The 14,287-nt window shown below is 53.8% G+C and overlaps 1 protein-coding gene across 1 annotated transcript in view; it reads left to right on the forward strand.

Annotated features, from left to right (window-relative positions):
- Window positions 1-306: 306 nt before the first annotated feature.
- The window catches only part of LOC121273624 (protein phosphatase 1 regulatory subunit 3E-like), a 30,662-nt gene continuing 16,681 nt past the window's right edge, over window positions 307-14,287 (forward strand). The window contains exons 1-3 of the mRNA XM_041180768.1: window positions 307-431; window positions 525-784; window positions 5,307-5,323. Coding sequence (XP_041036702.1) covers window positions 307-431; window positions 525-784; window positions 5,307-5,323 — 402 coding nt within the window. The remainder of the gene's footprint in view (window positions 432-524; window positions 785-5,306; window positions 5,324-14,287) is intronic.

Below are 14,287 nucleotides of genomic sequence, written 5' to 3' on the forward strand. Positions count from 1 at the left end.
AGAGAGAGAGAGAGCGAGACGGAGACAGAGAGAGAGTGAGACGGAGACAGAGAGTGAAACGCGGATTGAGTGGGAGAGAAAGGTAGACAGACCGAGAGAGCCAGACGGACGGAGAGAGCGAGGTAGAGAGCAAGAAGCAGTGGGCGGCAAACATGAGGACATAGACCGGTGGCGGAGGAGGGGTGGGGGCTGGAGAAAGATAGTCAACGCGGCAAGAGATTAAAAGCCCGCCCTCCTTGCCCTCCTTGCTCGCCTGCACCCCCCCCCCCCCCCACCACCAGCGGCTTTGGGAGTTAACCCGCAGCGATGTCCCGTGCCCCCCCGTCTCGGTTCGACATCCCCCGCAACCTCAGCTACATCTCCGGCCTGTACGAGAAGGCCTACTACGCCTCGCAGAGGCCCGGCGCCGGGAGGGAGGAGGAGGAGGAGGAGACGGAGGAGGAGGAGACGGAGGAGGAGGAGACGGAGGAGGAAGAGCGGGCGGGCTGCCTCCGGGACCGGGGGAGGCTGGCCGAGGCGGCCTGGACCGGGGCCTCGGGGAGCGGGAGCCACCAGCAGCAGCAGCAGCAGCGGAGGAGGAGGAGGAGGAGGAGGAGGAGGGCCCGCTCGCTCCCGGCCAGGGCTGAGCTTGGCCGCAGCCGCAGCCCCGACACCCGCAAGAGGGTGCGCTTCGCCGACTCGCTGGGCCTGGAGCTGGCCGCGGTCAAGCGCTTCAGCCAGTGGGAGGCGCCGCGGGTGCCCAGCCACGTGCAGGCCCAGCTGCAGCGTGACGCCATCCGCCATTCTGGAGCCCAGCGCGACGGCCTGGCGTTCAAGGTAGGCGGGCGTTCGGGGCTGGTGGGGGAGGAGGGGGGTGGGGGGGTGGGTGGGGTGTGCGGGGGGTGGGGGGGTGCGGTAGTGGGGAGTGGGGCTGACAGGAAACCTTCCCCCCCCCGCCAACCTTCCTGGAACATCTTTGGGGGCCGACCCTTCGAACTGGGCCAGAGATTGCAGCCCGGTCCCCCCCTCTGGGGCGCCAATGCAAACCTGACTCCTTACGTACCCCCACCCCCACCCCACCCCCACCATCGCCACACCCCCCGGCCCACTGAGCACTCTGTCTGTCGAAACGCGGGCGGCGCAAGGGGGCAGATAGGCGGCAGCCCCCTTTGTCGCATGGGAAGATCCCGCGCAAACGGCCAACCGCCCGACGGGGGCGGAGGTGGGGGGGGGGGGGGGGAGGGTGGGGGTGGGGGAGGGGGGTGGGGGTGGGGGAGCCACCCCGAGCGCCTGCGGGTTTTTCTCTCCCCTCTGGTTAACGTTGAGTCGGAGGATAAAACGTCGCAGGAGGTGCCCCCCCTCCCCCGCCCCACCCCCCCAACCCTACACACCAACCCCAACCCCCACCATCGCACCTCATCTCCCTCCAGCAGCGGCCAGGGGAGCCCAAGGAAGGGGCCCAGGGGTGGGAGGTCACGCCCGGAAGGCGCTCCCTCGGGGAATGGGTCAGCCGTGGGTCGCGGGCACTCGGGACTCTGGAAGGGGCCGGACTCAAACACGTGACCTCTCTTCGCTGAGAGAGAGAGAGAGAGAGACCAATTGATGCATAGCGGGCACCTACATTTTTCTCTCTTTATCCTTTCATGCGGTGTGGGCATCGCTGACGAGGGCCCCAGCACTTGTTGCCTCCCCACGCCCCACACCGCACCCCCCCCCCCCCCCCCCCCCCCCCCCCCCCCCGGTATCCCTAATTGCCCCTTGAACTGAATGTCTTGGCCATTTCAGAGGGGGTTAAGAGTCAACCGCATTGCTGTGAGGGTGGGGTTGGGGGGGGGTTCCGGAGTCACACGTAGGCCACACCGGGTAAGGACGGCAGATTCCTCCCTTCCCTAAAGGGGACGGGAACCAGATGGGGTTTTTTTTTCACACAGTTGTCACGGCCCCCATGACTGAAACTGGCTTCATGATTCCAGATTTGACGAATTGAATTTGAATTCCGCCGGCTGCCGTTGGTGGGATTTGAACCCGTGTCTCTCCAACCAACACCCCCCCACCCCCCTCCAGACACATCACCACCACCCCCCCCACAAACCGCAAACCCACCCCGCCCCCCTCCAGACACATCCCCACCCCCCCCCCCACAAACCGCAAATCCCCCCACCCCCCTCCAGACACATAACCACCCCCCCCCCCCAACAAACCGCAAACCCCCCCCACCCCCCTTCGCGCATCAACCCAGGCCCGTGGGCTGTTGCCGCTTTGCCACCGTCTCCCCCTTTGGTAGGTAACAGAAAGAAAACGTGTCTGGCCTTCAGCACAAGCCAGAGCGTGTGAGGTTTGGGGGGGAGGGGGTGTTGCTGGATGGCCAGTTGTGCAGCTGAGGGTTGGGGGAGGGGAAGGGGACAGAATGCCGGTGAAGTGAAGCAGCCACACCGTACTGACTCGCACCACCAGCACCCCCCCTCCTCCCATCAGCAGCTGCTGCGCCAGGCCGCTGTGGGTAGCCCTTCACTCTCCACAAACCAGAGCTCATAATCCAGGCTGACACTGAATAGCCCCTCGAGACGCTCTGCGGCTGATCAAGGCCTGATCATACATTTTTCTTATTATTCATTCACGGGCTGTGGGTTTCGCTGGCCGGGCCCAGCATTTATTGCCCATCGCGGTGAATGAGCAGGTGGTGGGTGAGCCGCCTTCTTGAGCCGCTGCAGTCCCCTGTGGTGTAGGTACACCCACCGTGCTGTTAGGGAAGGGAGTTCCCAGGAATTTGACCCGGTGACAGTGACGGAACGGCCGATATGTTTCCAAGTTGGGATGGCGAGTGCGGCTCGGAGGGGAACGTCCAGGTGGGGGTGTTCCCCGTGCGTCTGCTGCCCTCGTCCTTCCAGACGGTTGAGGTCGTGGGTTTGGAAGGTGCTGTCGAAGGAGCCTCGGTGAGTTGCTGCAGTGCATCTTGTAGATGGTACACACACTGCTGCTACTGTGAATCGGTGGTGGGGGGAGTGAATGTTTGTGGATGGGGTGCCAATCGAGCAGGGGCTGCTTTGTCCTGGACGGTGTCGAGCTTCTCGAGTGTTGTGGGAGCCACACTCATCCAGGCAAGCGGGGAGAGTGTCCCATCACACTTCTGACTTGTGCCTTGTAGGTGGTGGACAGGATTTGTGGGCTCAGGAGGTAGGTTACTCGTTGCAGGATTTCCAGCCTCTGACCTGCTCTTGTAGCCACAGTATTTATATGGCTGGTCCAGTTTCAGTTCCTGTTTAATGGTAACCACCAGGATGTTGGTAGTGGGGGATTCAGCAATGTTAATGCTGTTGAACATCTAAGGGTGATGGTTAGATTCTCTCTTGTTGGAGCTGGTCATTGCCTGACACTTGTGTAGCGTGAATGTTACTTGCCACTTGTCAGCCCAAAGCCTGGATAATGTCCAGGTCTTGCTGTATTTGGACATGGACAGCTTCAGTATCTGAGGAGTCGCAAATGGTGCTGAACATTGTGCAATCATCAGCGAACATCCCCACTTCTGACCTTATGATGGAAGGAAGGTCATTGATGAAGCAGCTGAAGATGGTTGGGCCGAGGGCACTACCCTGAGAAGCTCCTGAAGTGATGTCCCGGGGCTGAGATGACTGACCTCCAACAACCACAACCATCTTCCTTTGTGCTAGGTGTGACTCCAACCAGCAGAGAGCTTTCTCCCTGATTCCAGTTTTGCCAGGGCTCCTTGATGCCACACTCGGTCAAATGCTGCCTTGATGTCAAGGGCAGTCACTCTCACCTCACCTCGGGAGCTCAGCTCTTTTGTCCATGTTTGAACCGAGGCTGTGATGAGGTCAGGAGCTGAGTGGCCCTGGCAGAACCCAAACTGGGCATCAGTGAGCAGGTTATTGCTAAGCAAGTGCTGCTTGATAGCACTGTCGATGACCCCTTCCATTACTTTACTGTTGATGGAGAGTAGACTGATGGGGCGGTAATTGGCCGGGTTGGATTTGTCCTGCTTTTTGTGTACAGGACATGCCTGGGCAATGTTCCACATAGCTGGGTAGATGCCAGTGCTGTAGCTGTACTGGAACAGCTTGGCTGGGGGCGCGGCAAGTTCCGGAGCACAAGTCTTCAGTATTACTTCAAGAATATTGTCAGGCACATAGCCCTGTATCCTCCCTTTGTGCGCAGTACCTAGACTGGTAGTGTTTGATGGGAACAGTGTAGAGGGAGGTTAATATGTATCTAATGACGTGCTGTACCTGTCCTGGGAGTGTTTGATGGGGACGGTGTAGAGGGAGCTTTACCCTGTATCTAACCCCGTGCTGTACCTGTCCTGGGAGTGTTTGATGGGGACAGTGTAGAGGGAGCTTTACCCTGTATCTAACCCCGTGCTGTACCTGTCCTGGGAGTGTTTGATTTGAGGTTCCCCAACTTCACTTTGGAAGAGACTATACAAGCAGTTGGCCCTGGAACCCATCTCCATAGGTGTTTAATATTTTAATCTCTTTAATGCCGAAGCATTGTACAAAATGTACACGTGTAATACATTTTTATTTGTTCAGGTTGGGCCGATTTTACTGGCTAGGCCCAGCATTTATTGTTCTTCTCTAATTGCCCCCTTGAGGAGGTGGTGGTGGGTGAGCTGCCTCCTTGAACCGCTGCAGTCCCTGTGCTGTAGGTACACCCACCGTGCTGTTAGGGAGTTCCCAGGATTTTGACCCGCCGACAGTGAAGGGATGGCCAATATATTCCCAAGTCGGGATGGCGAGTGCGGCTCGGAGGAGAACTTCCAGGTGGTGGTGTTCCCCGTGTGTCTGCTGCCCTTGTCCTTCTAGATGGTAGCAGTGGTGGGTTTGGAAGGTGCTGTCGAAGGAGCCTGGGTGAGCTGCTGCAGTGCATCTTGTAGCTGGTACACACACTGCTGCTACTGTGCGTCGGTGGTGGAGGGAGTGAATGTTTGTGGATGGGGTGCTGATCGAGCGGGGGCTGCTTTGTCCTGGACGGTGTCGAGCTTCTCGAGTGTTGTGGGAGCTGCGCTCGTCCAGGCAAGTGGGGAGTACACCATCACACTCTTGACTTGTGCCTTGTAGGTGGTGGACAGGATTTGGAGACTCAGGAGGTAGGTTACTCATTGCGGAATGACCAGCCACTGACCTGTCCTTGTAGCCACAGTATTTATATGGCTGGTCCAGTTCAGTTTCTGGTCAATGGTTAAACCCCCAGGATGTTGATAGTGGGGGATTCAGTGATGGTAATGCCCATTGAACGTCAAGGGGGCGATGGTTAGATTCTCTCTTATTGTAGATGGTCATTGCCTGACACTTGTGTGGCGTGAATGCTACTTGCCACTTGTCAGCCCAAAGCCTGGATATTGTCCAGGTCTTGCTGCATTTGGACATGGACTGCTTCAGTATCTGAGGAGTCGCGAATGGTGCTGAACATTGTGCAATCATTAGCGAACATCCCCACTTCTAACCTTACTATAGAAGGAAGGTCACTGAGGAAGCAGCTGAAGATGGTTGGGCCGAGGACACCACCCTGAGGAACTCCTGCAGTGATGTCCTGGAGCTGAGATGACTGACCTCCAACAACCACAACCATCTTCCTTTGTGTTAGGTATGACTCCAACCAGCAGAGAGTTTTCCCCCTGATTCCCATTGACTCTAGTTTTGCCAGGGCTCCTTGATGCCACACTCGGTCAAATGCTGCCTTGATGTCAAGGGCAGTCACTCTCACCTCATCTCTTTTGTCCATGATTACACTAAGGCTGTAATGAGGTCAGGAGCTGAGTGGCCCTGGTGGAACCCAAACTGGGCATCAGTGAGCAGGTTATTGCTAAGCAAGTGCTGCTTGATATCACTGTTGATGATCCCTTTCATTACTTTACTGTTGATGAAGAGTACACTGATGGGGTGGTAATTGGCCAGTTTGGATTTGTCCTGCTTTTTGTGCACAGGACATGCCTGGGCAATGTTCCACATAGTTGGGTAGATGCCAGTGTTGTAGCTGTACTGGAACAGCTTGGCTGGGGGCGCGGCAAGTTCCGGAGCACAAGTCTTCAGTAATATTGCCGGAATATTGTCAGGGCCCATAGCCCTTTATCCTCCCTTTGTCCACAGTACCTAGACTGGGAGTGTTTCATGGGAATAGTGTAAAGGGTGCTTTACTCTGTATCTAACCCCGTGCTGTACCTTTCACTGGAGTGTTTGATGGGGACAGTGTAGAGGGAGCTTTACTCTGTATCTAACCCCATGTTGTACCTGTCCTGGGAGTATTTGATGGGGACAGTGTAGAGGGAGCTTTACCCTGTAGCGAACCCCGTGCTGTACCTGTCCTGGGAGTGTTTGATTTGAAGTTCCCCAACTTCACTTTGGAAGAGACTATACAAGCAGTTGGCCATAGAACCCATCTCCATAGGTGTTTAATATTTTAATCTCTTTAATGCCGAACCATTATACAAATGTACACGTTTAATACATTTTTATTTGTTCAGGTTGGGCCTATTTTAATGGCTAGGCCCAGCATTTATTGTTCTTCTCTAATTGCCCCCTTGAGGAGGTGGTGGTGGGTGAGCTGCCTCCTTGAACCGCTGCAGTCCCTGTGCTGTAGGTACACCCACCGTGCTGTTAGGGAGTTCCCAGGATTTTGACCTGGCGACAGTGAAGGGATGGCTGATATATTCCCAAGTCGGGATGGCGAGTGCGGCTCCGAGGGGAACTTCCAGGTGGGGGTGTTCCCCGTGCGTCTGCTGCCCTTGTCCCTCTAGATGGTAGCAGTGGTGGGTTTGGAATTTGCTGTCGAAGGAGCCTGGGTGTGTTGCTGCAGTGCATCTTGTAGATGGTACACACACTGCTGCTACTGTGCGTCGGTGGTGGAGGGAGTGAATGTTTGTGGATGGGGTGCCGATCAAGCGGAGGCTGCTTTGTCCTGGACGGTGTCGAGCTTCTCGAGTGTTGTGGGAGCTGCACTCGTCCAGGCAAGTGAGGAGTACACCATCACACTCTTGACTTGTGCCTTGTAGATGGTGGACAGGATTTGGGGACTCAGGAGGTAGGTTACTCATTGCGGAATGACCAGCCACTGACCTGTCCTTGTAGCCACAGTATTTATATGGCTAGTCCAGTTCAGTTTCTGGTCAATGGTTAATCCCCCAAGATGTTGCTAGTGGGGGATTCAGTGATGGTAATGCCCATTGAACGTCAAGGGGGCGATGGTTAGATTCTCTCTTATTGTAGATGGTCATTGCCTGACACTTGTGTGGCGTGAATGTTACTTGCCACTTGTCAGCCCAAGCCTGGATATTGTCCAGGTCTTGCTGCATTTGGACATGGACTGCTTCAGTATCTGAGGAGTCGCGAATGGTGCTGAACATTGTGCAATCATCAACGAACATCCCCACTTCTGACCTTATGATAGAAGGAAGGTCATTGATGAAGCAGCTGAAGATGGTTGGGCCGAGGACACCAACCTGAGGAACTCCTGCAGTGATGTCCTGGGGCCGAGATGACTGACCTCCAACAACCATAACCATCTTCCTTTGTGTTAGGTATGACTCCAACCAGCAGAGAGCATTCCCCCTGATTCCCATTGACTCTAGTTTTGCCAGGGCTCCTTGTTGCCACACTCAGTCAAATGCTGCCTTGATGTCAAGGGCAGTCACTCTCACCTCATCTCTTTTGTCCATGTTTACACTAAGGCTGTAATGAGGTCAGGAGCTGAGTGGCCCTGGCAGGACCCAAACTGGGCATCAGTGAGCAGGTTATTGCTAAGCAAGTGCTGCTTGATAGCACTGTCGATGACCCCTTCCATTACTTTACTGTTGATGGAGAGTAGACTGATGGGGCGGTAATTGGCCGGTTTGGATTTGTCCTGCTTTTTGTGCACAGGACATGCCTGGGCAATGTTCCACATAGCTGGGTAGATGCCAGTGTTGTAGCTGTACTGGAACAGCTTGGCTGGGGGCGCGGCAAGTTCCGGAGCACAAGTCTTCAGTAATATTGCCGGAATATTGTCAGGGCCCATAGCCCTTTATCCTCCCTTTGTCCACAGTACCTAGACTGGGAGTGTTTCATGGGAATAGTGTAAAGGGTGCTTTACTCTGTATCTAACCCCGTGCTGTACCTTTCACTGGAGTGTTTGATGGGGACAGTGTAGAGGGAGCTTTACTCTGTATCTAACCCCGTGCTGTACCTGTCCTGGGAGTGTTTGATGGGGACGGTGTAGAGGGAGATTTACTCTGTATCTAAACCTGTGCTGTCCCTGTCCTGGGAGTGTTGGTGGGGACGGTGTAGAGGGAGATTTACTCTGTATCTAAACCCGTGCTGTACCTTTCACTGGAGTGTTTGATGGGGACAGTGTAGAGGGAGCTTTACCCTGCATCTAACCCCGTGCTGTACCTGTCCTGGGAGTGTTTGATGGGGACAGTGTAGAGGGAGCTTTACTCTGTATCTAACCCCGTGCTGTAACTGTCCTGGGAGTGTTTGATGGGGACAGTGTAGAGGGAGCTTTACTCTGTATCTAACCCCGTGCTGTACCTGTCCTGGGAATGTTTGATGGGGACAGTGCAGAGGGAGCTTTACCCTGTATCTAACTCCGTGCTGTACCTGTCCTGGGAGTGTTTGATGGGGACGGTGTACAGGGAGATTTACTCTGTATCTAACCCCGTGCTGTACCTGTCCTGGGAGTGTTTGATTTGAAGTTCCCCAACTTCACTTTGGAAGAGACTATACAAGCAGTTGGCCATAGAACCCATCTCCATAGGTGTTCAATATTTTAATCTCTTTAATGCCGAACCATTATACAAAATGTACACGTTTAATACATTTTTATTTGTTCAGGTTGGGCCTATTTTACTGGCTAGGCCCAGCATTTATTGTTCTTCTCTAATTGCCCCCTTGAGGAGGTGGTGGTGGGTGAGCTGCCTCCTTGAACCGCTGCAGTCCCTGTGCTGTAGGTACACCCACCGTGCTGTTAGGGAGTTCCCAGGATTTTGACCCGGCGACAGTGAAGGGATGGCCGATATATTCCCAAGTCGGGATGGCAAGTGCGGCTCGGAGGGGAACTTCCAGATGGTGGTGTTCCCCGTGTGTCTGCTGCCCTTGTCCCGCTAGATGGTAGCAGTGGTGGGTTTGGAAGGTGCTGTCGAAGGAGCCTGGGTGAGTTGCTGCAGTGCATCTTGTAGATGGTACACACACTGCTGCTACTGTGCGTCGGTGGTTGAGGGAGTGAATGTTTGTGGACGGGGTGCCGATCGAGCGGGGGCTGCTTTGTCCTGGACGGTGTCGAGCTTCTCGAGTGTTGTGGGAGCTGCACTCGTCCAGGCAAGTGGGGAGTACACCATCACACTCTTGACTTGTGCCTTGTAGATGGTGGACAGGATTTGGGGACTCAGGAGGTAGGTTACTCATTGCGGAATGACCAGCCACTGACCTGTCCTTGTAGCCACAGTATTTATATGGCTGGTCCAGTTCAGTTTCTGGTCAATGGTTAATCCTCCAAGATGTTGCTAGTGGGGGATTCAGTGATGGTAATGCCCATTGAACGTCAAGGGGGCGATGGTTAGATTCTCTCTTATTGTAGATGGTCATTGCCTGACACTTGTGTGGCGTGAATGTTACTTGCCACTTGTCAGCCCAAAGCCTGGATATTGTCCAGGTCTTGCTGCATTTGGACATGGACTGCTTCAGTATCTGAGGAGTCGCGAATGGTGCTGAACATTGTGCAATCATCAACGAACATCCCCACTTCTGACCTTAAGATAGAAGGAAGGTCATTGATGAAGCAGCTGAAGATGGTTGGGCCAAGGACACCACCCTGAGGAACTCCTGCAGTGATGTCCTGGGACCGAGATGACTGACCTCCGACAACCACAACCATCTTCCTTTGTGTTAGGTATGACTCCAACCAGCAGAGAGCATTCCCCCTGATTCCCATTGACTCTAGTTTTGCCAGGGCTCCTTGATGCCACACTCGGTCAAATGCTGCCTTGATGTCAAGGGCAGTACTCTCACCTCATCTCTTTTGTCCATGTTTACACTAAGGCTGTAATGAGGTCAGGAGCTGAGTGGCCCTGGCAGGACCCAAACTGGGCATCAGTGAGCAGGTTATTGCTAAGCAAGTGCTGCTTGATAGCACTGTCGATGACCCCTTCCATTACTTTACTGTTGATGGAGAGTAGACTGATGGGGCGGTAATTGGCCGGTTTGGATTTGTCCTGCTTTTTGTGCACAGGACATGCCTGGGCAATGTTCCACATAGCTGGGTTGATGCCAGTGTTGTAGCTGTACTGGAACAGCTTGGCTGGGGGCGCGGCAAGGTCCGGAGCACAAGTCTTCAGTAATATTGCCGGAATATTGTCAGGGCCCATAGCCCTTTATCCTCCCTTTGTCCACAGTACCTAGACTGGTAGTGTTTCATGGGAATAGTGTAAAGGGTGCTTTACTCTGTATCTAACCCCGTGCTGTACCTTTCACTGGAGTGTTTGATGGAGACAGTGTAGAGGGAGCTTTACTCTGTATCTAACCCCGTGCTGTACCTGTCCTGGGAATGTTTGATGGGGACAGTGTAGAGGGAGCTTTACTCTGTATCTAACCCCTTGCTGTACCCTGTCCTGGGAGTGTTTGGTTTGAGGTTCCCCAACTTCACTTTGGAAGAGATTATACAAGCAGTTGGCCATAGAACCCCATCTCCATAGGTGTTTAATATTTTAATCTCTTTAATGCAGAAGCATTGTACAAAATGTACACGTGTAATACACTTTTATTTGTTCAGATTGCGCCTATTTTACTGGCTAGGCCCCGCCATTAATTGTTCTTCTCTAATTGCCCCCTTGAGAAGATGGCGGTGGGTGAGCTGCCTCCTTGAACCGCTGCAGTCCCTGTGCTGTAGGTACACCCATTGCGCTGTTAGGGAGGGAGTTCTCAGGATTTTGACTGGTGACAGTGAAGGAACGGCCGATATATTCCCAAGTCGGGATGGCGAGTGCGGCTCGGAGGGGAACTTCCAGGTGGTGATGTTCCCCGTGCATCTGCTGCCCTCGTCCTTCTAGACGGTAGCGGTCGTGGGTTTGGAAGGTGCTGCCAAAGGAGCCTGGGTGAGTTGCTGCAGTGCATCTTGTAGATGGTACACACACTGCTGCTACTGTACGTCGGTGGTGGAGCGAGTGAATGTTTGTGGATGGGGTGCCGATCAAGTGGGGGCTGCTTTGTCCTGGATGGTGTCGAGCTTCTCGAGTGTTGTGGGAGCCGCACTCATCCAGGCAAGTGGGGGGAGAGTGTCCCATCACACTCCTGACTTGTGTCTTGTGGACAGGCTTTGGGTGGGAGTCAGGAGGTGAGTGACTCTCCGCAGGATTCCCAGCCACTGACTTGTCCCTGTAGCCACAGTATTCATATGGCTGGACCAGTTCAGTTTCTGGTCAATGATAACCCCCAGGATGTTGATAGTCAGGGATTCAGTGATGGTAATGCCCATTGAACGTCAAGGGGGCGATGGTTAGATTCTCTCTTGTTGGAGATGGTCATTGCCTGGCACTTGTATGGCGTGAATGTTATTAGCCACTTGTCAGCCCCAAGCCTGGATATTGTCCAGGTCTTGCTGCATTTGGACATGGACTGCTTCAGTATCTGAGGAGTCTTGAATGGTGCTGAACATTGTGCTCTTGTGACCTGCTCTTGTAGCCGCGGTGTTTATAGGGCTGGTCCGGTTCAGTTTCTGGCCACCGAGTGCTGTTCGAGCAAATGCACCTTTAACCGCGCCTTAAAAGCGCAATTCACCATAAATGAGACAAATGAGCCTGTCTGTTCAATCATCGGCGCCCAATATTTGGAATGAATCGGCGATAGTTTGGGCCCCGTGCCTTTGCATTAAAACCAGTGCCACTGCCGAGCCTGTGATTTCCGCCCACGGCTGGGTTGCCCTCGCAGCGGGCTGGCACGCGCTGGAGCCGTTCTGCGCTCCTGCTCTTAAACCCCAACAGCGCCGGGCTGGTGATTCACGAACTTACCAGCAAGCGTGCGTTTGCCCCCTGCCCCCCACCCCCCCCGAGCCTGCTCCGCTATTTAAGAAGATGGCGGCCGACCTGATGGTAACCTCAACCCCACATTCCCGCCGACCCCTCCCCCCATTAACCTTTCAGCCCTCCCCCACTCGCTTATCAAGAATCTATCCCGCTCCGTCTTAAAACTCTTCCAAGACTCCGCTTCTACTGCCTTTCGAGGAAGCGTGTTTGAGGACTCTGGGTCTATACTCGATGGAGTTTAGAAGGATGAGGGGGGATCTGATTGAAACTTACAGAATACTGAAAGGCCTGGATAGAGTGGACGTGGGGAAGATGTTTCCATGAGTAGGAGAGACTAGGACCCGAGGGCACAGCCTCAGAGTAAAGGGAAGACCTTTTAGAACAGAGATGAGGTGAAACTTCTTTAGCCAGAGAGTGGTGAATCTATGGAATTCATAGCCACAGAAGGCTGTGGAGGCCAGGTCATTGGGTGTATTTAAGACCGAGATAGATAGGTTCTTAATTGTTAAGGGTATCAAAGGTTACGGGGAGAAGGGGGTTGAGAAACTTATCAGCCATGATTGAATGGCAGAGCAGACTCGATGGGCTGAATGGCCTAATTTCTGCTCCTATGTCTTATGGTCTAAGAGAGTTCCAAAGACTCACTGCCCTCTGAGAGAAAAAATTTCTCCTCGTCTCCATCCGAAATGGGTGACCCCTTATTTTTAAACAGTGACCACTGCCACCCCTCCCCAACATTCTCGATTCTCCCACAAGAGGAAACATTCTCTCCACATCCACCCTGTCAAGACCCCCTCTCAATCGAGTCCCCTCTCACTCTTCTAAACCTCCAGCGGATACAAGCCCGGCCTGTCCAATCTTCCCACGTAAGACAGGCTGCCCATCCCTGGTATTAGTCTGGGTCACCAAAAACACCGAATGCGGGAAGAGCTCTGCAGGTCCGGCAGCAGTCTGTGGAGAGAGAGAGAGAGAGAGAGAGAGAAACAGAGTTAATGTTTCGAGTCCGTGTGACCCGTCTTCAGAGCAAATTATCCATCAGGACAAATTAGTCCAGTAAACCTTCCCTGAACTACTTCCAACGCATTACCCTTTGGACCTACTCGTGTTGGAACCAGCCGCGCGCACATGTCCCGTTCCACACTTTGGAAGTTTAATACACCTTTAAAAAAAATTTAAAGGGATCCTGCGCGGAAAGAAAAAGCTGGCTGGGCAAAGCAACTAAATTTTAAAGGGAACATGGCTCGGAACTCAGTGGTGAGTCCGCGCCGTCAGTCCCAATGCCAGGGCAAGTCTGCAGCGTGGGGAACTGTTGAACAAAAACTTGTACATTGCTGGAAAGGGAAGAGGCACATGTTGCTGAAGCCTTTCGTCCGGCACTCATCAGGACAAATGCAAGAGTTCCAAATTTCAAACCACCACAATCACTTGTACTCCAGGAGAAAGGGTGCCCTTTGATTGGCAAGTCGACTCCGATTGTCCAAGTTGTTACCATGGAGAAAGCAACAGGCAACTGCAGCCTTCCCCCCCCACCCCACCCCCCCCCCCAACCGAGCTCCCGGGCGATTCGAGAAAAGGCGCAAGGCTTGACCATATTCCATTTGTTTGCAGATGAGGGGTCTCCTTCGTGTGAGCGTACGTCACTTCCAGCAAGAGTAGGCAAGCCGCGTGACGAGCTCGACCCATTATCTCACGTCGGTCGTTAGTGTAGCTATTAGCGCACTCGGGATTATTCAGCGAGTGCTGCCCCAGTCGCGGAATCGGGTCCAACAGTGGACGTTTTGTTTTGGGTTTTTCAAGCACGGGGCTGGTTGAGCATGACCTGTACCCTTGCCTGTTGTGAACAGGCAGGGGGGGACACGTTGTTCGGTTCGACCAAGCTATTAGCGCACTCGGGATTATTCAGCGAGTGCTGCCCCAGTAGCGGAATTGGGTCCAACAGTGGACGTTTTGTTTTGGGTTTTTTGAGCACGGGGCTGGTTGAGCGAGGCCTGTACTCTTGGCTGTTGTGAACAGGCAGAGGGAGTTACACGCTATTCGGTTGGACCAGCCGATCGCTGGGACATTTGGGCCTACACCCCTGGCACCGTATCGGCACTGAAATTCATACACGGCGGTGCTCAATTGTGCTTTGTTTTCTTCTCTTTTTTTTTTGGCTCATTTGTAAAAAAATTGTGAGAGGTTTAGCGGAACTCAGCTGTTTGTGTTTCACTGGGCACGGAATAGACCTCTAGGACGATGAGACCCATCAAGTTTGCAATCTTAAGTCTGCCATTAATAATTAAGGCACCACTCTAATTTTGATCG

This window comes from Carcharodon carcharias (genome assembly GCF_017639515.1).
Source record: "Carcharodon carcharias isolate sCarCar2 chromosome 27 unlocalized genomic scaffold, sCarCar2.pri SUPER_27_unloc_1, whole genome shotgun sequence".
NCBI lineage: Eukaryota > Metazoa > Chordata > Chondrichthyes > Lamniformes > Lamnidae > Carcharodon > Carcharodon carcharias.